General features: G+C 35.6%; 1 protein-coding gene across 1 annotated transcript; it reads left to right on the top strand.

Moving 5' to 3' along the window:
- Nucleotides 1–4: 4 nt before the first annotated feature.
- Nucleotides 5–27,989, top strand: LOC132294468 (uncharacterized). Its single transcript, XM_059792339.1, has 16 exons — nucleotides 5–408; nucleotides 548–681; nucleotides 2,634–2,691; nucleotides 3,418–3,633; nucleotides 4,333–4,608; nucleotides 5,351–5,485; nucleotides 5,564–5,689; nucleotides 7,662–7,706; nucleotides 11,933–12,040; nucleotides 15,379–15,521; nucleotides 15,621–15,744; nucleotides 17,415–17,489; nucleotides 21,655–22,029; nucleotides 22,165–22,257; nucleotides 24,482–24,614; nucleotides 27,583–27,989. Exons 1-16 carry the CDS (start codon nucleotides 190–192, stop codon nucleotides 27,864–27,866), a joined length of 2,544 nt encoding a protein of 847 aa, XP_059648322.1. The 5' UTR covers nucleotides 5–189; the 3' UTR covers nucleotides 27,867–27,989.
- The last annotated feature ends 5 nt before the right edge of the window (nucleotides 27,990–27,994 follow it).

Genomic DNA, 27,994 nt, shown 5'->3' with positions numbered 1-27,994 from the left:
AAACAAAGCAGATCGGGCTTTATTAATTAGCCCACAGCCCTATCTTCCAGGCAAAGGATCCATTGCGTATAAATAAAGCCCATCATTTTCAGACAGTCACAGGGAGAGAAGAGAGAGAGAGAGGGGACTACTTGCTCTGTCACTGACTCACTGGTCGAACGATTTCGCAAAAGCACATTTTCAAGCGAAATGGAAGAAACCCTAAATTCATCGCATCCACAACCTTCCGATGAAGCGACCGACGGAGTGGAAGCCCAAGCTGTATCAGAGACTCAAAACCTTCAAAAATCTTCCGATTCTGATTCGGACTCTGACAACTCGGACTCCGACGCCGAACAGAATCTTCAAATCGAAACCCTAGAAACGGAACTCTCCAATAACCACGCCAACTACGACGCACATGTTCAAGTATCTCTTCTAATTCGATCTCTATCTTCATATATACATATATATTTTATATCAAATGTGTTTTCTCATTATTATTTCTCTTAAGCTGGTGTTCTTTTTTGTTGATACCTTTCTTACACATTTTGTTGTCCTTGTTTAGTATATCAGGGCTCTGAGGAAACAGGGTGAGATTGAGAAGCTTCGACAAGCGAGGGAGGCCATGAGTGCATTGTTTCCATTAACCCCAACTATGTGGCAAGAGTGGGCTAAAGATGAAACTTCTCTATGCTCTGGGTATATATTTATTTAATAATAATAATAATTATTATTTTTTTTGTGAATGGCGTTGTATATTATTGCTTTTCTTTTTATTTGTTGCAGTCAATTCACTACATGTAAATATATGCATATGCATGAGTCATATTATGTTTTTTTCATTACCTTATTAAGTTTTATTAAGTTATTGGTTTCTTTATTGGAAGAATACCTTGGTAAATTTGGGGAAATGGTTGTCAGGATTGTTGTCATTTTTTAATCTTTTGTGACTGCTTGCATTTCTTTAGATTTCGTGGGACAATGGGACAATGCAAGTCGTAAAATGATAGAACGATGGAGAAATTCCATTGGAAATGATTAATGCATTTTTTTTGAAAAATATGTCTGGACGGGATGCCTAAATAGCTCTAGCTGGTGTAAAATAGTCAAGACTAGAAATTGAACGGTTGAGCTCTACTTCTGTAGCGTGAGATTATAAAAGTATATCGGGGCACGATGGAATTATAAATAAGTAAGTTAATAATAAAGAATCTGCCTTGTTAGTTGGCTTGCCTTCTTGATACTTGGTGTACACATCCTCCTGAGCTGATCATTTTTCTTTCTGCCCTAAAGGGAAGAGAGGGAGAGAAAAGATAGGGGGTGGGGGGAGACCTTTTATCATACTTTATTTCCATTCACCCTTTTATTACATGGAGGGTATAATGGTGATAAAGTAACACCTATTTCTTTTCATTTCCCCTTATTGACCAATCAATCAGATAGAGGGGAAGATTGTATCCTTTCTGATGGGGTACTTATTCCATCCCTCCTACCTTATTATTCTTCTAGTTTTCCTTTTCTCCCACCAGATTGGGTGTTGCACAATGTTGATTGCATGAATCCAAAATTGGACTTTAGATAAAAATCATAAAATTATTTAAAGATTTTAAGTTCAAATATTGAAACATTCTATATCTCTTGCTATACATAAGAAATGGTAAAAACACGAGATACAAGGAACTTTCATCTCCCTTACGAGTCAAGATTGGGGGTGGGGGGAAATCTTTATTAACTGCTTATAGGTGGTGCCTTGCTTCTAACCAGGTAACTGCTTTTGATATAAATTACTTTCGTTCTTCATATGCTTTTATCTAATGTTGAACATTTTATTTTAACTGTTTAGTGGATCAAACACGTGGTGATGGGATTTTTGACCCCTTATTTTGTTTTTTTAAATAAATCTAATTGACCTTTAAAGGATGAAGGATCCAATTCAACTCATATATTTTTCCTTTTGACACAATTGAACATCAGAAGTTTGGCGTGCTCCAGTTTTTCATTCTGGGATGTGCACTATAAGTTACTGAGTTTTGTTTTATAGTTCATTGAACTGGTTTACTCATGAAGGAAAGTATATCTATGGTGTCTAGAAGATCTAAATTCTAATGACTCCACTGGAGCATTACTCAACTCAACTGACAGAGCTAAGTGGTACTCTTGATCTATTTATGCATTCACGATTCATTGATTTATTCTTTTGTTGGAACAATAAATTTATTAATTTATTGTTTTATTCACAATTCATTGACAAACAATTAGTTTTGCAGAGAATGCATATCTCTTATTCTTATATTCATGTCCCTAATTTTTTTTTGCAAATGGCTAGATTGTTCTGGACCCTGAGGTCCTGATCATTTAGTTGCATCAGAAGTTTATTTTATTTTATTTATTTATTTTTTAGAATAAATTCGAATCTAGTTTTTTGGGTTAATGATTATTCTCAAAGTTCATCCATATTTATTCATTGAAATAACCTTGTGTCATAATAGAATACAAATCACTTCCTTAGAAATTTGATGAACTTTGTAAGTCTCACATTAATCATGTTCTATTGTTTTTTTGTGCATGATTTAGGGGGGAATTTTATTAAACTGTTCAGTGTTTGTCTTGGAGTATTCATACTTATATTTCTCTCGACTCCTGTTTTGCAGACCAGAGGCTTTCACTACGGTTGAGAAACTTTATGAGCGAGGCGTGTTTGATTATCTGGTTGGTTCTGATTCTTGGCTTGGACTTCCATTTTTTTTTCCTTTTCCGTGTTTAGTACTAGAAGTAGAAGTTACAATTACGTACAAAAAGAAATACAGTAGACAATAGTTCTCATGCATTTTTTTTGACATCTCATGTTATGTCATTGAAATGGTTAGAAGCAAAATAAAGTGAGAGATGTGATCTTTATAGATAAAAGAAAGAAAAAAAATGTACAAAGGAAGGAATTTAAACGTTCTAAATGGAATACGAGTTTCTGAAACTCTCTCTAATAATGGAGCTCTTTCATTGGCTGGAAAATCTTCAGCTTCATTTGCAAGATCTGTGACTATATAACCAATAGGTCCTCATCTAGGAAGCTGCACGATTAGTGCCCTGGCATAAGATCAGATATCTCAGAGGACTTTTTAATTGAGTCTTCTCACAAGTTTAAAACAGAGCTATCACCTTCATTTGAAAAACTGGGGAAAAGTACGACAATTTGCAGTTCTATGGCCATATGAAAAATCAAGTTCCATCTTAGGAAAAGGAAGAATTTAATTTAGACTTCCATCTAATTTTTTCATGTTAACTTTTATTAAGATCGAAATTCTGGTATTCGCATTTGCAATTTTCCAAAATATGGATGGTTGGTAGCATAAACCTTACATCTGCAAATGATGATTAATTTATTCTTTTAGAATTTTTTTATTAAAAAAAAATTGACCACGGTTTTTCTTTTTGCAGTCAGTCCCTTTGTGGTGTGACTACTTAAAATTTATTCAAAAATATGATCCATCAGTATGTGAATGTTCACCTGCTGGGATTTTGAAGGCAAGAAACCTATTTGAGCATGCTCTCACTGCTGCTGGTTTGCATCTTTCTGAAGGCAGCAAAATATGGGAAGCATACAGGGAATTCGAGCAAGTTATCCTCCACATGATGGATGGGAATGACACTGAGGTCAGAATTTAGTTAAGAAGTAATCTCTGTCTTTAATTTTGTGTCTTTCCTATCTGACCTCATTTGTTTACGTACGTGTGTGTTTGTTTTTCATTTATTCCCTTAACAATTTGAAAAAGGTACAGGGATATTAAATATACAATTATATGAATGTGTATTCAATTTAATGTTGTAATTGATGTAATGTAAAAGGTTGCCAGTGGGAATACGTTTTGAACTATTTCTTGAGCTTGTTACATTAAAGAAGCTCCAACATTTATGCTACATATGATATCTCCCATTTCTCTATGTTCCCTTTGGAAGATGAATTCCACAGAGAATGTTGCTTGTTTCAAAAATTGTTTAATGCAACTTGGGGAAATGAACAAAAAAAAGTCATTCTCAATAGACACGCTCTCCTTTAACAGTCAATCTCTATAGATACAACCTCCTTTCTCACTTTCGATTTGATTCTTCAAGGCTGTTAATTCTGTCTTTTAAGATGCCCTTAAATAAGTGCACAAGCGTTTGTTGTATATGTTATCGTTTGCTGGATTCTGGATGAAACATAAAATCACAGGTTATGTTGAATGCATGGTGTTTTAATTGTTGTTGTGATCACTATACTTTCTCCTTACTTTTGATTGTTATTCCTGTAGAAGGCATATGGAATTTTGTTTTTCTGATATTATATTAAGAATGTTACATTTGGTTTTGAAGGCAAGGGAAAAGCAGGTCCAGCGCATTCGAAATATATTCCACCGTCAGTTGTCTGTACCCCTTGGTGACCTAAGGCCAACACTTCTCGCCTACAAGGCTTGGGAAGCTGAACAAGGGAATGCTTTTGATGTCAACTCTAGCGACCTAGATGGAATTTCTTCTCATGTTTCCTCTGCTTACAAAAAGGCTACGGATATGCTGAATGCTCGTGTTCGTCTTGAAGAACAGATTTCTTTGCAGGATATACCTCACTTGGATAGACTTACACAATTCATGGTAACATTTTATGACATTTTGAACTAGTCTTTTGAAAAGGAATGCTTTAACTAAGCAGCTCCATGCGTCCATAGTTCTCTGACTTTAGTTGAAGAAATGCACAATATGCTGGAATAACTAATGTTTAAGATAATTACTGAAAATACTTTGAAATGAGAAAATACAGGGAAAAATATAACATTTATTAGATTTAGTAAAACAATTGTTAAGGTACAAATCTATGCTTCACTGTTGAAGTAATAAGCAAATTGTATGTTTGTGAAAAAAATCTAAATACATTTGCCAGACCAGAGAGAGAGAGCGGGGGGGAAGAAGAAATTATCTGGATGCTGGGAATTTTTATCTGACGAGGCAACTGGAAAACATCCACATATCCAATCCTTGGCAATTATTTCCTAAGGCTATGTACTTCCAAACATTGTTGTACTTTCGCCATGTTCCTTTGCAATTGGTTACCAACATATATATTATGCTATTTTCTTTTTCTTTTTGCTCTTCTTTTTTTTTTTTTTTTTTTTTGTGTGTGTGTTTGTGTATGTATGTGTGAAATATTGGCATCTTACAAATGCTTTTGACTTTATTATTTTATGATCCTGAAAAAGACTAGGTCTCTGCTTTTTTTCCCCTGTTGAACATTACTTTGTTCCATTTTTTTCTTTTTTAGGTGATAGCAAATTGCAATTATGAATTTCATGTTTTTGGTATTAAATTTAATTTCTGAAAACATATCATGTTGTTGCAGACCTACTTGAAATTTGAGCAGTCTTTAGGTGATCCAGCTCGTGTTCAAATCCTGTATGAACGTGCCATAACTGAGTTTCCCATATCCAGTGATCTGTGGCTTGATTACACTCGCTACCTGGACAAAACCTTGAAGGTTCTCCTTGGATCCGTCTTGTCTTTTGGTTGTAGAAGTTTTCAGTTTTGAGTTAATTTTCTGTCTTCTTCGTTTCAGGCCGCCAGTGTTGTAAAGGATGTTTATTCCAGGGCCACAAAGAACTGTCCCTGGGTTGGTGAACTTTGGGTTCGTTACCTTCTTTTGCTTGAACGCGGCCATGCTTCTGAGAAAGAGACATCTGCTGTATGTTCCATGTCTTACCTATTCTTTAGAATTCCTAATTTCCTAGTGAAGTTCAATCTGATTGTCCTGAAAAAGATAACAGTTTGTGGTCCAACTTCATCTGAGATTCTGAAACTTCATTCGACTCTGTATTTTAGTAGTTATTTGACCATTCCAGTTTGCTCAGTTGATGATGATTTTGTTACTTCACTGATGAAAAAAAATCCAGTTTTTCTGGTGCTGAGGCAGATACAGGTCTTAGATATCAGTATAGCGTGTGAAAAATAAGATGCCTATAACCTATGTAAGCAGCTTTAAGAGTATGACTTAAATAGACATGTATTAACATGCTAACTGTTAGGACTTGTTATTCTACTTGGGGTCTTTCTGTTGGTGTAACTGCTCAAGTGAAGCGAGCCTCAAGAGGCTCGTCCTTTTTTTATTTTTTCATTTTTTATAACGACGTAGAGTTTTTTTACCTAATTAATTATGTTGTACGAAATATATACGTGAATTATTTTCTGGACATCCTACTGTTACTTTTTTGTGTTTTGATTTTTCAGAGAATATAGGTAATTTTAGCAACTTTCGGGGATGTTTCTCTCTCTCTCTCTCTCTCTCTATACACACACACATAAACACACACACACACACATATATTACCTCCCTCCTTTCTTCCCCTTTGCTCCAACATTCTAATAGTTGGCTTTGATGTTACAGGAAAGTGTCTGGTATGTGGGAAATCTAGTAAATTTGCTTCTGTTACCTTCATTTTCTTCTGCCAGTTGGTTCATTTGGGAGTTTTAGAGGATCTAATAGTAGAGGTGTATAAAAATGAATGGTCTCATGTTCTGACATTTCAGAGTTCCCAAAGGTTATATATTTGCAACCTCATACTTGGTTTATTGTTCTGTCAACTGCTTAAAGTTATCTCAGACCTTCTTATATCTGATCAAACTAAGAATTGTTAGACACCTCTTTTTTTACAATCTTTTCTTATAAAAAAAAAAAGAAAAAAAAAGAATTGTTAGAGACCTTGCCTCTGCTCTTCCTGATGGCATTTGTCCCTGCCATTTTACATCCCTTAAGTTATAAATTCCCTCCTCCTTTCTCTTGATTTTTATCATTTAATCAGTATCTAATCATTTAGTGTCTTTTGCTGGAATATGTGTTTCTATGGTTCTTTCAGTGTCCGTTCTTGTGTTACACCTTGGACCCCACATTATCCATTACCTTTTTAAAAGTGTTATCTCATTTTTCTTGTTATGTCAATTTATTAGGGTATTTCCATGTTTGTCTTTTGTTCTTCCCCCTTTCTAAAGGGTGGTATAAAACTTTTGGTGGATAAACACTCTGGTGACTTGTAAATACAGAAGATGAATGTTGTGCTTATCCTCTAGTTCACGGGCTCGACTTTCGCCTTGTGAGTGGTTTTGTCACAAATATGAACTATGAAGCTAGAGATTTGCGAGCTTGGATCCTAGGTACCGCAGTGTTATGGTATATCATATTTATACACATATAATTTACGGAAATATACACGTACACTCCAATCAATCTACATGGCATCATAGGCTAGCATGTATTCAATGTTTATATATCCTATAGATGAGTGTATACTTCATTTATATATAGAGATGACTAGCAGAAATACTGGTGGACACATCGGATGGAAATATACTCAGCTCAGCTCAACAAAGCCTTTTCCTAACTATTTGGGGTTGGCTACATCCTGTTCTGCAATTCTGCTCTACCTAAGCCGTAGCCTAACTAGTTTGATATGCATTTATATACTTTCATGCATTTATATAATCTCATGCATTTATACATGAATGCAACATAAAAGTGATTTGCTTTGTCATATGCATAAAAATATGTGCATGGTCCTATCTGTCATATTGATTGACATGCTTGCAAATGTGTTGAGGTTTGGGGTTTTCTCTTTCTTGTTGTTCGACTGAAGTCATGCAATTTAATTTCTCATTTCATTCAGGTTTTTGAGAAGTCCCTGCTGTGCACTTTTTCAAGCTTTGACGAGGTACAAGCACTTTTGCCTATCTGCTTGATTGCATCGCATTTAACTTTAAATCTTTGAGTGTTCCCTTTGTTTTTTTATGTGTGTGGTAGAAAGTTATTGGTTGTAAGAAATCAATCATATTTAGAGCACTTTACAATACCATTTGCTTCATGAGTGAGATTTGTTATGCTCCAAACCTTTTTTTTTTTTATAAGTAAAAAGTATATTAGAAAAGCCTTCAAAAGGGGAACGCGTCCCTAATACAAGAAGAAAAAAGACCTAAGGACCAATAGCATCCAAAAGATCAAAGAAATCATCAATCGAGGAGCATTCGCTTGCTCTTACATAACAGAACAGAGAACGAAGAATATAAAATTTCACATTTGCTGAAGACTATTCTTTTCCATCAAAGTTTATGTCATTCCTCTCACGCCATAGACACCACCAAACACAATGTGGAACAATCCTCCAATAATCACGATCATGTTCTTTAACAGGACATCATCTCCATGCGTTGATCAATTGTGAGGAGTGCTTAGGCATTACCCAATAAACGCCAAACATGCTAAAAGTAAAACTCCAACAATCGTACGCCATAGGACAGTGCAAAAGAATATGATCCACGGATTCACCATCTGCTTTACATAAACAACACCAATTGACAATGATGTTGCCTTTCTTTCTCAAGTTGTCCAATGTTAAAATATCTGGACAGCAGCAGCTAAGGAAGAAATATCTGGAACATCCCCCACTGGAACAAGCACACTCTTTCCAACATTAATCTTTAGTCCAAAAACCGCTTGGAAGCAAGCAAGAATGCGCCTCAAATATCTGAGTTGAGAGACTTCGGCATCACAAAAAAACCAAAGTGTCATCCGCGAACAACAAATGGGAGATATGCATCTAATGTTCAACATCTCTGCCAACTCTGAACCCCCTGATGTAACCCAAATCTTCCGCTTTTCTCATTAATCTGCTCAGTCCCTCTATGACAATAAGGAAAAGAAAAGACAATAATGGGTCTCCTTGTCTCAGACCACGCGAGCTAGCAAAAAAACCCGCAGGGAACCATTCACGAGCACAGAGAACATAACGAACGAGATACAAGTTTCAATCCATTTTATCCACCTGTCTCGAAACCCCATCCCCCAAAGTATATACATAACAAACTTCCAATTAACGTGATCATAGGCTTTCTCAATATCAAGCTTACATAAAGGAACCCCACTTTTCAATCTAGAGTCAACACATTCCCTTGCGATAAGAACAGAATCCAAAATCTGCCGTCCACCAACAAAAGTATTATGTGATTCTGAAATAAGACCATCCAAAACATTACTCATCCTGGAGACAAGAACCTTGGCAATGAGCTTATACAAACATCCTATTAAGCTAATTGGCCGAAAGTCCTTAATATCAGAGGCACCGCCATTCTTGGGAATGAGAGCAATAAAAGATGCGTTCAGTGATTTCTCAAATGTGCCACGAGAATAAAAATAGTTCACGTCTCTTAGATCTGTTGCGGTTCATCGCATGGCTGTTACAGTGCCAAAATGGTCATTACACCTTGTATTTCAACACGACTTCTATAATGCTCCTTAATGGGTTCAGAACTTGCTGATATTGTTATGTAGCATTATATGGAGCTTTTGTAACTATGAAAATATGAATTGATTGAAATAAATTGTTGCATGATGGAATATTATATACCGCATTTCCTTTGAATTAATCCAATGTCAAAGAATAAATAAAAGAACTTTGATTCTCAATTTCTCACTAGCGTTCAGATGTTGCCAAAGTTCATGGAAACCCAGTGGAGCCTCTTTGGTTTTCATGGAATCTTGTCAACGTGCATCTGAGTTTCAGGGAGTCAGTAGTCTTGTTGGATCCTCAGTGGTCTTTGTTGAAGTTTGATGAAACATTCACTGCATTAATGAACCTTGTTAGAAGTCACTAGCACTCATAGAAGTTTGTTGAAGTTATTGGATTCCAGGGAGCCTCAGTCAAATTTCACCTACCTTCACGGAACATAAGAGAGCAAGTTACTATTCATTGTAGTGTGAGTTACTGCTCCTCTTACGGTATGAAAGAAATAAAAATTTAAAATTATGATGCATTTTAGTAAGTAATTAACCATTAGTTTCGGCACTCACCTTAATCTACTGGAGGTCGGATCAGGCTTCCTTAAGAGTGGGTGAGCTTTTGTCAAAGGTTAGTGAATGTTGCAACAGGATTCTATTAACACCTACAATCATCAATGAACTGAACGAACAAGCTTTCATAGAAGCTCCATTATTTTCACTTAAAGTTTGGACCTTCCCATCTTCCAAGCTCATGGAATATTGCTAGAAAGTTCTATGATTCTGAAGTTCGCTAGTTTCTCACTGTTGTTAATATACGTGCAACTTTGTAATTATATAAATAGTATAGAAAGGACAGATCACTTATATGAAGGCTTACTAATGCCAGTTAAGTTCAATTGTTCCAGATTATTTAGCATGGTTCATATTCCAATAATCTCCTTGGTTGTTACTCAAGTCCCACGAGATTCCTGAATCCTGGCAACATTTCATTAAGTTTACATGAATGCTTGTAATTTCTGGACGAACTGTGAATGTTGAAAGGCCTCTGTGAAAAAGCTTACGGTTATTTTTTCTTTCTTTTATTATTATCAATTTACCTGGGTAGAATGTCAGAGTGAGAAAGTACTAGGGTATTTATTTGGTGTTAAAGTAAAAATAGAATAATATTTAATGTTTTATCTTTTTGAATCAGTAATTTTATATGGCATGAAGCAATTACTCTTCCATTTGTTTTTTGTTGGTGGTTTGTGTAATTATATTTGTCCTTCGAAAAAAACAATCATTTTACTTGATGACTAATTTATTAAAAAAGGGTATAACGGAACTTTTGGGATTTCACTTGGGAAGCTGTATTATAGGTTTTAAAACTTTGACATTGGATTGAACTTTATTTAATATCAAAAGCGAACTTGATATGCAGAAGTTTAGGGAAGTTCAAATTTTAAACCTTATATGTAAAAGGTTTTTAAATGTGTTGAATTTTGGTGGTGTGAAAGTAGAAATGTGGTTCTGTTATTTTTCCGGTGCATGAAGGCTTAAAACCTTGGCCTCTGTCCTTATTGTTTTCTTAAGTGTCATTCTTCTTATATTGCTGCATTTGTATCTGAAGAAATGGCTTTATTTAGTTAAATGGGCTCTCTTTTTAGAATCTGTAGTCTAAACTCTGGGTTGTGTTCAGGTCATACCGATCAGGGGTCTGGGCTTCTATGCACAAAATCTGTGGAGGGGACTCCCCTTATGTGATAGGGTAGAGTTCTATTATGCAGAACTCTCCTCAAATTGGTCAAGGAGTTGGTGACTCCATTGGCTCATAAATTGATGTATAATAAGCCAACAATGAATTTGGTCTTTTTGCCATAATTGTATCGTCTTGGAGTTTTTGCACAGGCCTGATCTTTCATGGAAAATTAATTTCTTTCTTTCATCTCTCACTTTTTCTTTGTCAAATTTCCTTTTAATCATTTTCCTTTGGATATGGTAGGGTGGTAATTGTTACTCTGTTGGTTCAATTCTATTTCGCAAAAATTTTCCTTCTTCTGTTGAGACACTTTCCCAAGGTTTCAACTAAAAAGAAGAATAGATTGTGAAAGAAACTTTGCACAAAGAATAGAAGCAATAAAATGTAAAATGCCTTTGCATGAAATGCTTTTATCTAATGCATTCTTAAATGATTCCACATTGGAAGGAGTCGCAGTCTTGATTCTCATTTGCTGTGACACGCTATTGTACATATGGACAGGGGAAGCATCTCCATTAAATCAAGGCCACCTCTTGTATTGCCATTTAATCCACTGGTTTTATATGTGCTCGTATACTATCTAGCTTACAGTGTTCTTTGAGTATGAATGTTTCAGCTAGGTCCAACTTTCTGTGTGACCTAAATATTTCCCAATTTGTTGCCAGATCTGGCATCACTTGGCAGTCCATGTTCCAAATTTCTGGATACCCTCTCTTATTGCACAACTGGTCTTTTATTTGTGAGCTTTGTTGGTGAGATCCATTTCCTCTATTGTCTTGTTTCAGACACATCTAGGGAGATTGGTGGTGCATACATCACGTGTTTCTATTGTAAAATTTTATTCAAGTTCTTTATCTTCTGGAATTTGTTAACATGACCTTCATCAAAATTGTTGTTGTTAAAGACACTTGAACTCTTCATTTCAGTACCTTGATATATTCCTCACTAGAGTTGATAGCTTAAGGCGGAGAATCTCGTCATCTGGTGAACTAGAGGATGCCTTGGATTATTCAATAATAAGGGACACATTCCAGGTTTGTTTTATATTCTACTTGACAGTGTATTCGCTGGTTGCAGAACTTGTATCCTTTCCCTGTTACGTAGATTTCACAGTTTGTCAAGTAGGCATGTTACTTACTCATCAATTATAATATGGTTGATTTTTCGTCTTCGGTGTCATTTTCCAATTTGTCTCGTCTTTTTGCTTCATCTGTACCTTCGTCAGGGGTTATGATAGTTTTCTTGTTGGATAGTGTATTTGGCAATTGGCTATACTTGGTATGCCAATTGCAAAAATTGTATGGTGTTGAATTAGCATTAGTCAAATCATGGCAAACGGGTGAAGTATACAACAACGACAACAACAATAACAATAACCATATTGCTCTTGCACACTCGTAATCTTTGTAGATCTTCTATCATCGAGCATTGTTGAAACTGAGGATCTGGTATGACATTTGAGTTTAATATGAAAACAGGTTTTGGGGGTAATGGTAATGGCTGCTATAATGGTAACGGACGTGGAGGTCTAACTGGGGTACATAATGTTTGTGCCTGCCGTGACCGTGAATTTTTGTCTACATTGCCCAACTCTCAGCCAAATGTCCCGACATTCATGTTTTAACTTCGAAATCTTGTAAAATTGTGGGGTTTTAATGTTTTTTTCGTTAACTTTGTTGAAATTAGAAGTTCATTTAACATGGGTAACATATCAGTAATTATTTTTCAATATAAATTGATTAAGTAATAATCAGTTATTATTAATTACATTATTAGTAGTTTAGTGTATGGTAATTACTAACAGTCTAATATACTAAACATGTCTAATGGAAGGTAAAATTTTATGTTTCTTTTGGCTTCTCTTTGAGTTGGAAAATTCTAATATTACATAACTTGTTTAAAAATTGAGTTTGTATCAAACCTTTATATGTGTGTCACATATGAATGAAAAAACTTGACAACGTCTGCACCAAACATTTTTGGCCACTTCAGTGGCTTCCTTTATTATGCAGTATGGTAACCTATGGTGCTGTGTTGCTAATCTGGACATTCTGGGCACTAGGCAAGTTGTTTTGGTTGTCTAGCTTTGCAAGGGATCATCTCAAGTTTTGTGGTGTTTAGGTTTCTGCTGACATTTAATACCTGAAATATGCTTTTCTTATAAAACAAAATATATTATATATTTCATTTATTCTTGTCAAAGTGAAGTAGTTGTACTAAACCTTGGTAGCTCTTTACTATGGTACACAGTAGCCGCGAGTGTCAAATGACTCAAATGTCTTGTTTCCTTTACTTTGATATCATATACAAGTAGAATATCCATGTTCTGAACCTGAAAGTTCACTCTCAATTCTCAAAAAGTTTAGTTACTTCAAAGCGGTGTATTAGTCTCAGGCACTTAGTTTAATTTCAAATTGTTCAATAACTACGCGATTCGGGAAAAATCCATTCGGTACTGGCGGACCTTGAACTTTGGTCTTTGATATGTATTAACTGATATGTATGTTTACGCAACAGCTATCTGGTTATTCATAGAAAGCCTTGAAGATTTGTGTATATTCAAATCATGAAGCTGTTCATATTCAAAAACTAGAAGGATGACACCTGTAATTTTCATGCATATTGGGACAAGCAAGTAGTTATTTGTGTTGTAGGTGTCCCCCATGTGCCACCAATGTTGCACATACAACACTACCAACATGGCAAACAGATAAAGATCGAAAAGTCAAAATTATCACGTCATCGAGGAGTTCTTCCCCATAGATAAACCTCGAAGGCATATGAAACTCGAAGAGTTTTTCCCCTCAGATGAACTTCAAGTTCAAAAGATAAAACTTGAAAAGAACCACGAAGCTTGGAGTTCTTCCCTACAGATGAAGGAACGAGGAGTTCTTCCCCACAGTTAAACCTCGAAAATTGCAAATCTTGAGGAGCTCTTCCAAATAAATAAACCTCGAGTTAAGGAACAAGGAGTTATTCCCTACAGATAAACCTCTAACTTCTAGAACCTCGAGGAGCTCTTCCTCTTGGATAAACCTCTGACCCCTCGAAGAATTCTTCCTTACAGTTATACTTAGTGTTAGAGTTATTATCCCACAAATAAACATCGAAGTACTCAAAGCTCAAGGAGCCTCGCCCACAACTCCTTGGATCCTCAAGCCAATAATACTCAAATGACTAATAAATCTAGGCATGGTTTATTAACCTCCCCATATGATATTCAGAAGGGATTTGGAATGGAGGATGGGAACTAGAGTTCGTCCAAACACTAAGTTTTTGACCTGACCCTAGGGAGGGGAACCTATGTGCTCTGACAGGGATCTCTATAGATACAAAATTTTAGCCTACCCCAACTGCCACCTAGAGCAATAAATGCTCAACCAGCTTCATTAATATGACCATGCACACTCTATGTAGAGTAGCTAGGGAGGCTGATTAGTATCAACCTCGAATCCCTCGAGTTACTCTATGTAGAGTAGCTAGGGAGGCTGATTAGTATCAACCTCGAATCCCTTGAGTTATTGTCCTACAGTCACTATCTAGAAGACTGGCAGATGATTCTCCTTGAAGTATTACCCAATGGTCATTGACCAACCAACAATATATTTTAAATAGTGCGAACTTCAGAACATTAAGCTTAGAGGGCCTTACCATTACTACCAGCATCCAATACCTTAAAAATTGTAGTCTTGAGCATAGTTGTTAAAGGCTCAAGGCGCACTAATGCGCCAAAGGCCTTCTGGAGCCTAAGCTCAAGGTGCAGTATAAGGCGCGAGCTTGATTGAAGCAAGGCGCGTGTATATAATAATTCATATTTCAACATATATTATTATATATATTCATAATCCAGCAGCAATTGCAGTTAATTTAAGTAGTGAACCATAAATTTATGAATTTTGTCAAATATTTCATAAGGTTAAACAATACGATAAATGATGTAGAATCTTTTAATTAGTATTCATTAAGTAAAAAATAAATTGATATGAATAAATGATTAAAAAATACAAGGCGCGCCTCTTTTGAGCCTCGAGCCTACTAAAAAGCGTGAGCCCAAGGGCTTTATGTGAGCCTGATTGAAGGGGCCTGGCCTGTAGTAGGTTGAGGCGCTCTAGCTGAGCCTTGACGAGCCTGGGGCTTTTTTGGAGCCTAAGCGCGCCTTTAACGACTTTGGTCTTGAGCTCATTGCATTCCTGCCTTCCCTCAAATCCTTGGAATTTACCTTGTTCTCCCCTCCATCCATTTCATATTCTTTGGGTCCCGTTATTATTGCTTGTGATATCTCTATATTGATTGCTTATCATTAGTTTATTGTTGGTATTAGAGAACTCTCACACATGTTATAACTTTGTATTATTTAATTTACTTGTTCCAGCGTGCATCTGATTACCTATCACCTCACCTCAAGAACATGAGTAGTTTGTTACGGATGCATACTTACTGGGCCCGTTTGGAATCAAATCTGGGAAATAATTTAGCTGCAGCTCGTGGAGTTTGGGAGAGCTTACTTAAAAATAGGTTTGATCATTGCTTTTTGCCATTTGCAAAATGTGTCACGGTGTCTTCCATTTTTAATCACGTGGCTTGTGTATAACATGCTGTTTTTTCCTTATGCAGTGGCTCTATGTTGGAAGCCTGGCAAGGGTATGTAGCAATGGAAATTGAAATGGGCCATATAAGTGAGGCTAGATCCCTCTATAAAAGATGCTACAGTAAACGATTTTCTGGGACAGGCTCGGAGGTATATTTCTTGTTGACTGTAGTGAACCATATTTCACCAATTTCTTTTTATAATTACTGTTAATAGCTTGGTTATAATTTGTATTTTATTTTTGAGATGTTGCAAAATCCTGTGGGGGCTTTATCATAGAAGTTCTAGGTCTTTCTCCTGATGCAAATAACTAATGGCGCCTTGAAAAGTGTCTTGCTATTTAACAAAGTCAAAATTCATCGTTGTTTTATATTCATTGAGGTTTCAAGCAAAGTGATAGCTTTGGTAGTTGTTAAATGTTCCCATGTGGTGTGGGAATTGTAAAAGTCATTCTAGGAAAAATCAGGGTTATTGGTAGTTATATTGTAGAAGGGCAGCCCCCTTTTCTGCTGTAACAAGTTTTGTCAGTATAATTTCAGTATTTAATGAGACCATAAACTAGCTTCAGGCTTTTCTGATTTTTAGAAATCTAGACATGATTGGATTAATACTAGACTTTCTTACGACTTTAACTGAGCTATTTTCAATCTCTGATTGCTTCACTGAAGCCTGTTATAAGTGAAGTTGAGACACTTTCTGGAGAAAAAAGTTGAGACTCTTCTCTCTCTTGTTCTTTTTTGAGACCCTCTTCCGGGAGTTGTAAGAGGTTGCCCTCTAGCTTGAAACCTACTCTAAATGGATGGATGCTGAACCTAAATTCTTGTTGTCAAAAAGGACAAATCAGTTTCAACAATTGTTAGGAAAGTTTTTTTTTTCTTTTCAATATTATGCATAAGTGGTTACAAATAAAAATTGAATGAAAATTTTCTCAAAAATATGGGTGACAAGACCTTGAATTCTTAAATTTAGGATTTTGTGCGATTAGTCAATTTTTTAAGGCTTTGGGGGTAAACATGAGTAGTTGCAGAGCCAGGAATTTCTTTAGTGGGGCAACCATGAACAATAATGAGATTTTCTTGAACCAAAATAATGAATACATTAATTTAAAGGTGGATTGATAGTTTTTACATTTAATTAACACAATCATTCATACACTCGATAAGTTTTTCGTGTTTTGAAAGCGCTGCATGATAACCTAATTATCAATGTTGTTAAATATATCATTCTTAGTATGTATAATCAAATATGGCTCTGTTATAGTATAGTTATTTTCTTTGTGGTTAAAATAAAAAATAAATTTTTTAAAAAATCTAGACAAGAAACACAAGCCATCAAATGAAATGAGTCACTAAGGCGCATAAATGTGATTTTCCCTCTTTCCTCCATTCATTTCTTGGTTGAAATTATTTTGGGTTCCTTGACTAAGTTTCATTGACGAGACCGGACAATTTTGGTTGGTGTATCTGACCCTTTCGTGGTGTACTTGGTGAATGTGGTGTCTTTTCCAGGTCCACTGTTTTAGTATAAAATTATTTCTTTTATTATTTTCTATGAAGGGGAATTTGGAATGGATTAATATGTTTTGCCTTTTTCTAATTTCCAATTCTGCTATTCTAATTTTAAAATGGTGGGCTATTTTATTTATTTTTTATTATTATTATTTAAACCTTTTTGTCTGAGTTGTTTGCCTATCCCTGTATTTGTTTGTTTATAAAAGAAAACTGTTGATCTTGTATTAATAGGCTGACTGATTTTCTAGTCTTCTTAGTACTTTTTGGATTAGATGATACCTTCCTTTCCTAAAAAACAGAATCATTCAGGACATATGCCATTCTTGGTTACGGTTCGAGAGGGAATTTGGTACACTGGAAGATTATGATCATGCTGTACTGAAGGTACTATTTCGTGCTGCAGTTTAATTTACATCCTTCATTTACCAATCTAGCTCTATGTCCTGATACTATTTGGCAACATTTTTGCATTGCAACATCTACTAGGATTTCAGATATATAGAAATATATAATGCATCCTTGAGTACTTAATTGAAAGTTAAATGAAATGCCAATAACATTTTGCTACAAGAAATATATATTGACGTATATAATCCAGCGAGTGATGTGTTATTATATAATTTAGTGATATATCAACATTTTTGAAAGTTATACCAATTGCAACATAGTTAAATACCAATTGTAAAATAGTTATACCAATTGTGACATAGTATTTGCTCTACTGGGTGATATATGCAGATTGCAGACATAAATTTCTAGTCTTAAAAAAAGTGGTAACTTGTCATATCCTAAGATTTAATTTGGTCTTTTAGTCGTATTTAGTGATTCTTAAACGTGCTTAGTGGCTCTTAATTGTACTTAGTGACTTTTAATCACGATTAGTGACCTTTAATCATGAATAGTGAAATTGGGTATAAAGTATGATTTATTGAAATTATGGGATTTTATTTGGAGGCATTTGTGTGATTATTTAGTTGGTAGGGGAGAGGTTGCAATTAAACCGAAATCTGTCTTGGTGGCAGCCATGTGTCAAAGCCATAAGAGTCTTCCTAATACCTGGTCTTATATCACAACCCAAGAGAGACGTGTAACCTTGCACCTGTTACTGCCAGCTGCCTTCTCTTCTATTACATGCACACTTGAACCAAGACAGAAAAGAAGACAGTACAGAGGGAGAAAGAGAGGTCCGGTGAGGTTTCATTGTGAGAAAGAGAGAAGAAGGAAGGGAAAGGAAGAAGAAAAAAGGAGCTGGGTGTTAGAATACTTCATCACCTCATCCCCATCTTCATTTTTGTCATCTTTGGGTAGGGTTCTCTATACCTTGAGTTGCTTGGAGTGGTTTTATTTCCTAAATTCCTTAGTTTGGCCATGAAATTATCTGTTTTAATTGCTACATGTGTTTCACTCAAATTGGTACTCAAATCCTGATGTTGTTCATCCTTTCTTGAGTTTCTTGTTCCATTTTGCTGAGAAACAACCATGTCTTGTATATATACTTTTTGTGATACAAATGATTATATTTTTTGTAAACTCACTTCCATGTGCCTTTAAACCTCTTTGAAGCTCCTGTTATGGTTTTTCCTACTGGGCTATTAGCTCACCCTATCATTTTTCTGGCACCCAAAGATCAATTGGAGATTTGGGAGTTGCTGACTAGCTCTATTTAGGGACCGCGCCATTTTTGTATGTTAGTAATCTTCTGAAGTGCTTGTTAAGAGCTGACTTGACAATCTTAATGTAATTGAAGCCAGATTCTATGATATATAATGTGTGGTAAAGGATTTTGGGTGATTGGGACTACATTCTGATGTGGGTTGTATGTCGAAAGGAAGTGATGGAAAGTAGGCTGTTTTGTGTTTAAACCTCAGTTTTGGATCGTGATAGATTATGATGACTTCTGTGGGCGGGTGTTAGACACTGGACAAGCTACAGGGTATCACCCTTCTATGATATAATGCGTTTTAAAGTGCAATATGTAGGTTCATCACCCTTCTATGATACAATGCGTTTTAAAGTCGTGATGGTCGTGAACCCATCAGAATTCCGTAGTTAAGCATGCTTAAGTTGGAGTGGTACCAGGATGGGTGACCCCCTAGGAAGTATTTGGTTTGGGGAGTCAAAAGCGGACAATGTTGTATGTGGATAGGGTGAGGGTTGTTACAAATGGTATCAGAGCCAAAGCCCAACCGAAAGTGTGGCCAACGAGGACGTTGGGCTCCTACAGGGAGTGATTGTGACGACCTCTGTGGGTGGGTGTGATGTGGGAGGGTGCGAGACACTGGACGAGCTACCACACTAGCAGGCTACAGGATATCATGATCCCACATCGCTTGGGAAATTTGAAGTGCTAAGTTGGTTCAACACCCTTCTATGACACAACGCGTTTTAAAGCCGTGATGGCCATGAGCCCATCAGAACTTCAAAGTTAAGCGTGCTTACTCTGGAGTAGTACCAGGATGGGTAACCTCCTAGGAAGTCTCTTGTCCGGGAGAGCCAAAAGCGGACAATATTGTGTCGGTGAGGGTTGTTACATAACTGATACTCCCTCCACCCCAAAATACTTGCCACTTTTTCCATTTTTTGTTGTCCCAAAGTTTGGTTCCCATTTGAAAAGTCAGTGTAGATATGGTATATTTTCCAAAATATCCTTAATGTTTGAAAAGTTATTCAAACTGATAATGTGTATTTTTTAACATTAATTGGGTTGTTTTTTTATTTTAAAAGGGTACAATGCATTGACTGCATTTCCACTTAAAAGTTGGAATACCGAAAAGGGACACGAATTTTTTGACACAGAGAATATAATACAATTATTTTTTTTTTTTTAAAATGAGTGCAGTCTCGGGATATTCTTCCATAGAAGAATGATCATTTGTTCCTCTATTCAAGATCTTCGATTTGAAGGTGACGTTGAATTTCGACACTGAACTGTTAAATTTTCCAACTTGATTAGGGAAGGAAGTGTGACCTTATTTGTTACGATTGTTTGAGTCTCCAAGCCTTGATTATAGAAGATATAAATGAAACTTTGTCATGATTGGTTGCTTTAAGATGCTTCACAAAGAGTTTTCTTCAGCTCAAAGGTTTTACAGAGTTCTTTAGTTATTTATTTATTATGCTTATGGAAACTAATTGTCTGTAAAATTGTGTGTGGTTTGCTCCTCTCACCTATTGGATGCAACTGTATGTAGTTATTTAGTGGGTGAGGGTCATGGTTGGAATGGAATTCCTTCATAATTATTTCCTTGTATATGTATAACTACAAGAAACAAACCCCTGGGCCCCCCTCTTTATAAGATTTGATAGTAAGGGGCTGTTTGATAACTCAAGTCGGCACTTAATTCTGAATGAATGAAGTGTTTTTCCAATTAAGTACCATTGATAATACAATTTATTAAAAAGGTAAGAGCCACTTAAAATGAGTTAAAATTTTAAGTGACACTTGCTTTACTACACTTGAATTCAAAAAGATATAAATAAATCTTAGGTTTTAAATTATCACTTTGAATTCAACTCTTTAAATTTTCAGTTTTATGAAACAGCATTTGTGAAGAGGAAAATAAGTGCCAAGCATAGAAAGAATAGGCCTTTAGAGTGTATGCCTTTAGGTAGTAAGGTAAGATTTTTCTCGTCTTTTTATTTTTTAATATTTTTTAGGGAATAAGAATTTATATTGTTATCACCAAAAAGAGGTGCAGCTCATGCACACAGGGATTACAAGATCTATGACTAGACGCCCTCTATACAATTTATATCAGGTATATGAAAAACAAAACGGTGTTTCGAATTTGGAAATTTTTAGAGATTCTAAACTGTGAATAGTTCAACATCAAATGCTTATTATTGTGGGATGGATTTTCCACATTCTTGAAGGTGTGTTTTTTATTTCTTTCCAAATATTCCATATTTAACAAAGAGAATGCATATGGAGTGTTTGCCTTACCATTTCTTCCTAGACAACAAGAGAGTATTGAGCATACCACAACATGACTCGACAAATCATGAAAAGAGAGAGCAACATGATATTCATACTTTGTGCCACCTTATAGTTATGAAAGGAAATTATGGCCTTGTGTATCTTATAAATTGCATAAACTAAGTAGGAAGCAGCTTGCCTCTCTGCAGCATTGGCAAAATGACATCCCAAATGGCCGCTTATATTAAAATTGACGCCTTGGTGGGCATTTTGACCTTACGATTATATACCATTGACCATTCTACCAAGTTATTTGGCCCCTTCCATATGATATTCACCAGTTAGGGGAAAGAAGCCATACTATACTGTATATTCTATTTTTGGACCTTTTTTTTTAATTTGTTTTTCTTGTATGAAGAAAATGAGATTCAAGTGATATCAATGTTATCCCTTGAATGATGTCATACTGTATCCCGTGAATTATATCAATCCATAATCTTCATTTTGAGACTTCACTCACTTTTTATCTTGTTTCCAATTTTGCTTTTTAAAATTTGTTTTCATCTCTGGAAAGAGATTAGAAGATAGTTGCCAATCTGGTGAATGAAGCTTAATTTTCTGCCTGCTTCCTAGGTGACTCCTCGTCTGGAAGAGTTACAATTATTCAAATTACAGCAGGAGAGCAAAATCCTTGGCACATCGATAGATCAGAAAGATGATTCCTTTAAGAAAAATTTGCATGAAAAGAGAAAGGCCTCCTCAAACATATCTGATGAGAAGCCTCCAGCAAAACGTAAGAAAGATACAGCTCCAAATGCAAGACAAGCGTATGAAAAAGATAATTCTCAAACAAGGAATTCATTTAAAGCAAAGACAGTGGAAGATGTCAAAGTCCACGATGGCAAGCCAGGCAGTGCACATGAGGAGAAAATGAAAGATATTACCCCTGAAAAGCCCCGAATCTACAATGACAAATGCACTGCCTTTGTATCAAATCTTAGCCTCCAGGCGAGTTATCAACTGCGTCTTCTCCTTTTTAGATAGGCATGTGCTCGTGCACATATTCAAACAATAAAACCGGTATTTCTTTTCTGTTATATGCTTGTATATCAAAACTTATTGGGGCAATGATATCGTATACAGGCAAATTATGAAGATTTACGTGGTTTCTTCAGTGATGTTGGTGGAGTTACTGCAATCCGAATATTAAATGACAAGCAGACTGGAAAATCAAGGGTATCTCTCTCTTATTTTATCTTTTTATCCCCGTGTTTTATGCATTTCAAATGTGAAATGAGAAGATGCATTTCCATATTAGTTGGGGAGTGCAAGTTAGTAGTTCCATATTATGGATGTCAAACATATAGTTGTTCATAGACCACAATGCTGTGAGTTGATGTTGATAATGCAATTCATGCGGAATGCTCCTTTATATGAAGCTTCTAAAAGGAACTGTTTCTGTCTACAATCTCTTGGCCTTAATATACCCCTTGAAAATAAGTAATTATTTATTTTTTATTAAGATGAAGGTTGATTCACTCTAGTGAAGAACGTTTTTCATCCTAGGAGAAGTGTTCATGTCAGTCCCGTTGCAGCTTTGTTTCAATTATTTTATTTGCTAGACCTTATTTATTTGTATGTTTCATATTTGATGTAATATATCAAGTAGGTTAAACTATTAAGCTCTGTTCATACTAGTGCAGGAACTACTATCCATGCTATTGTGGTCTAATACTTCTTGTGGTATTGTAGTGGTTGACTTGTAATTTTTTTTGTATCTTTTCATTCATCTTTTCTTGTTTTTAATTGATACTGATTAGTTTAAATCAAGGTCATCGGTTTACTGTTATTTGGGTTTCCTGTTTTGAAGTTGGTTATTGGTCAGTTGAGAGATTGTAAGTTTTACAGTTGGCTATAATTTTATTGTTCAGGAGATGTCTTTCTTCATTTTCTTCTCATTCTGTTTATTTTTTTATTGTGACGCAAATTTAGTGATAAATAAGCACATTCCATTTCACTTATTGGGGAAATTTGTATTGACTTGGGGGCTTAAGGTATTACTTAATTTATGCCAAAGGCCAAACATTCTTCTTAGTCAGGTTTAGCCTATTGTTCCCTTTGGTACAGAAATAGAATTTTACTCTTATCTTTTGAAGGGTAGATTTCACAGATAAGAAGCACAGTCTCTCCTCTAGTGGTGTCGTGTCCATGTCTGACATGTTCGGATGGCCAGAACTGAAGTGACGTCGAATTTGATATATATGATATATATATTGCTGGTTGGACACGGTGGGACACGTTTGGATACTTTCACGACATGGCGAGTTCGATTTGTAATTAATTTTTAAAAAATATTCCAATATAATTCTAAAACATATTATGGTTTTATAAGAAAAATAATATGAAGTTTCAGAAAACAAAATCAAGCTGTAAATTAGTGATTACATCCATGATAATTTAGATAAAATCAATCATTTTTTATATAATATAATATAATATTATTATTTTTCTGTCGTATCTGTCATGTATGTGTCCTATTTTTTTGAAATTTGCCAATGTGTCCTGTCTGTATCATGTTGTACCCATGTGTTGTGTCCATGCTTCTTTGTTTCACAGCTAGATTCGGAAAAAGCATGATAAAAGAATGGCCCAAATGGTACGATTCCTCCATAATCCCAGAGTGGAAAGGGTGTACTCATAATTCGTGGTCTGTGAAATGTGTCACTTGGTGTTCCATTATTAATTTTTCATCAAAGCTGCACCTCTAAGCCGCATATGAAGCATCCAAAACACGCATGCAATTTAGTATATATGCAATATCCTCAAGCTTAGCTCAATCTCACATTTTTCTTCTTTTTGTGGCTGCCGTTGTACTTACTCCATGAAGCATGCTATACAAGGGTTTTCTAGACGTGCTTTTGGGTTCTTCATGTTAAGCTGAAAGTTTTATCCCTTTTGTGGTAAAATAGGAATATTTTTGGTATACGTGATACTCTTTGAGCCTTGTACAAGTAATTTGTTATTTTGCAATGGTTGAGATACATCACTTCGGTTGGATGCTGGTCAATGAAATCCAGGGCTTGTTTCCTATCAAAACTTGAAATTTTATTTTCTTGCCTTTCCTTTTTCTTTCTTTTTAAGCTGGCATCGACGGTTGTATTAGATTTAGTTAATTCATCCAATCGATTAAGAAATGGGGTCAAAAGTGCTGAGAGTGTTACCCATGTCTGGGTGATATCCAAAATTGCATGTGGTTTCAATTTAGAGAGGGAAGTGCCAAGTTTAGGTATTGGCTGTACATATATAATTATGCAGGGAATACTCATCCTCGGGATAAACAAGTGAAGGGATAGTTACAATGTTCGCTAATGGTTGTGGAGTGTTTATGTTCATGTTAATTTCAAATAAGTAATTTAATGCATTCAAATGAATTCTGATACTTGATTCCCATTTTGTGCAGGGATTGGCGTATGTGGATTTCTCTGATGATGCACTCCTTGCTGCAGCTGTTGCAAAGAACAAGCAAATGTTTCTTGGAAAGAAATTAAGCATTGCACGGTCAAATCCAAAGAAAGGCAAAAATAGAGAACATGGTATGCTAATAATGCATGCTTTTGGGGGTGTTTATGACATGTTCATTATGAATTGCATGCATTCTTTTTCTTGCCAAATCAATCAGGTCATTGTGAAAAATCTTGCCAGTAAGATTGAGATATGCGCTTATATATTCGTTGTTCACTTATTAGAAAAGTAAAACAAAACTAATACTCTGTTCAGTATGAAGGAACAGGTGTGGAGAAAAATAAGAAGGAAAATTTTTATTCGTTCGGTAGAGAGCAGATAAGGAGAGAGGATAATAGTAGGGGTGAGTCATCCATCCAAATATGGCTGGAAGAGAGGAGGGAAAACAAGAATTATTATAGAAATTTTAAATTAAATACTATCCTAAATTATACAAGTTTAAAATTACAATACTATCATCTATAAGTTATAATATGATAGATAGTGACAGGTATAATGGTAAAAATAATATGAAACTCTATCTTCCTTTCTCTTAATGAACACAGTAAATTGTGAGCTTATTATCGAACAAAAAGAGAATAGAACACAAATCTCTTCACTTGGGATGTCTTATTCATCCCTTCTTCTCTCCCTTCCATCCAAAATTTTTCATTCCTAACCAACGAAGCATAAATGAAATGCTATTAAAATAATTAAATTTGAAGAATTTTTTTTTTTGTAAATTTGTCTCTTGTCCTCATGTCAATTTACATTCCATGGTGAAACAAAAAAAAAAAAAAAAAAAAAAAAAAAAAAAAAAAAAAAAAAAAAAATGAAAAAGTATTCCTAGCACTTGGTGTGGATACAGTGGTAAGGTCATGAGATTTGACAAATTATAATTCTAGAACTCTTGCGTAAAATTTTGGAACGTGGACAAAATTTTTTTTCAATATTAATGAATGAGTAATCAATTACTTGATCTAGAAATCACAATATGACTAGGTTCTTTGCTACAAAAGTTAGATGTTACTTGGATCGTTATTACTTAATAAGCAATTTTCCCAGAAGATTAAGGATGGGCTTATACCAGTTGATTGGTTACAACCTATACTTAAAAAAGAAATCAATGTCTCCTTGATATGTCCTGTTACAACCCTCCTCACACTAAGAAGATATTGTGTGCTTTGCACTCTCTTGGCACTCACGATCTTATCACCTTTGTGAGTGTCAACAACAACTCCCGTCATGCCATTTGAGACGTTACAATCACTCCCTCTTTGAACCTAGCATCCTTGCCCGCGTGATCCTAATCTCCCCTATATTTCGGCTGGGGATTGGCTCATACCATGGTCAATAATATTGTTTGTTTTTAGCTCCCCCTCACAGATTTAAAATGTGTCATTGATGTATGGTGTATAATCCTCCTCCCCCCTACAATCTCAACAACTTTTGACTTCCCAAATGATGTGGGTGTAACATGTATGATATTGTCCGCTTTGGCCTGAGCTCGGACAGTTTTGGTCTTGGGTCCCAAAAGGTCTCCTACCATTTGGAGATAGCACTGGCATATATAAGCACTTCACCTTAACCTTACCTAAGAAATGTGGAATTGTGTAACCTGTAGCTTGCCTAGTGTGGTAGGTCGCTCAGTGTCTCACACCAGCCCACATAGGTCGCCACAGTGGGAGTCCAGTCCACAGGTGTCCACCACCCGCACACATGTGCGACTCAAGACACTGGTCCAACTGCATGGCTCAAATCCGCATATTTCTGGTTGGGCATTAGCTCTAATACCATCTTTCAACCTGCTTCACACTCTGCAAATTTTCTCCCAGGCACTCATGGTTTAAAAACACGTCTACACCAGTAGAAGGTATTTCCCCTTATGCGTGTGGAAAACATCTTCCTCACTAGCAATGTGGGACATCACAATCACACCCTCTTCGGTCAACGTCCTTATGGCGTAAGTCATGATCAATATAAAACAATACTAGATCTTGGGATGATCAATAATGGAAATCCTCACTAATAAATTTCTTAACCACTAGCAACTTCCGATTTTAAAGTTCTTAATATCCAAGAACATTTTCATAAAATTATACCGATAATCCTTTGGCAAATACATAATTAACATCGTCCTGAGGTGAGTTTAGAAGATTCTGCATTACTCTATGCTTCTGTAGGACCTGTGAAATGTTGAAGTGTGCTTAACCACCCTGTAGTATGCTTCTGTAGGACCTGTGAAATGTTGGAGTGCGCTTAACCACCCATAGGGAAGTAACTCAAATTATATTTACAGCCAGATAGAATGCAATGGAATGTCGACATATTCATCTAGAGTTTGTTTTATGTGTGGGAAGATCAATGAGTTTTCAATAAATGTAGGATTGCACTAAGGATCAATGTTTAGCCCATATTTATTTGCAATAATTATAGATAAAATAACATAAGACTTACAAGGGTACATTCCATAGTGCATGTTCTTTGCCGGCGATATAGTGCTTGTGGATTTACTTATCAAAAAAAAGATATAGTACTTGTGGATTTACTTATCAAATCTAATGAGAACTTAACAATAAAATTTAGAGTGGAAAATTGGGTTAAAATCTAAAGGATTGAAAATTAGTGTAACTAAAATTGAGTTTAAAAAGTAATTAAATTTAAGATTCAAATATTGTTACTATAATTATAGCACTTACGACTGAAGGATTGTTCGTAATAACCATATTCGATATTCGATATCTAGGATCAATAATTCAAAAGTATGTGTACTGTTTATTGTATGTATTGTGCCGTGTCATTTGTCTAGTATAAGATCTATGGATATAGGGTCAGTGTAGAGGAGTTAACCCCCTCCCCCCAAAAAAAAAAAACACCTTGTCGCTTGTCATAAGATATAGACAATTTTTATTAAAACTTTTTTTTTGTTTCTGGTTGTATAACTCTGTCTTGGGCTTACCAATGATTTTGGATTGATTGTGGATATCCAAAAGGAGTACTTTTGGCTACTTTTCATTCTATTGTTACTCTTTTCACTTACTTCAGTAAGTAAAATGTCAGGATATGTTGATGCACAAACTGGTACAGTTGGGAGATCTGATACTAAAGGTCCAACCGAAATCTCTGAAGGGAGCAGGGGATCTCAGGTACAATCATCTAATAATAGGCAAGGAGATGAAAATTTTCAGCTCAAGGGGAAAAATACATTTGCGGTGCCAAGAAATGTCAGGCCCCTTGGTTGGACCAGCACGAATAATCCAAAAACTGATGATGGAAACGCAGTAGGGGGAGACCAGAAACCGAAGTCCAATGATGAGTTCAGAAAAATGCTCCTAAAAAGTTGACTTTTGTAAAGCAGCACTATGACATAACTTGTATGGTTGGACATAAGGCTTGTATAAATTTCCTGGATGTACGCACTCAGATATTTTACTTATATGTACCACATCAACATTTGATCTTGAGTACCTTT

This window comes from Cornus florida, unplaced genomic scaffold, assembly GCF_030987335.1.
Source record: "Cornus florida cultivar Cherokee Brave unplaced genomic scaffold, ASM3098733v1 CherokeeBrave_3.0.0_Hap2_Chr02, whole genome shotgun sequence".
NCBI lineage: Eukaryota > Viridiplantae > Streptophyta > Magnoliopsida > Cornales > Cornaceae > Cornus > Cornus florida.
The sequence above is the reverse complement of the archived record's forward strand: the minus strand, read 5'-3'. Positions and strand labels throughout refer to the sequence as shown.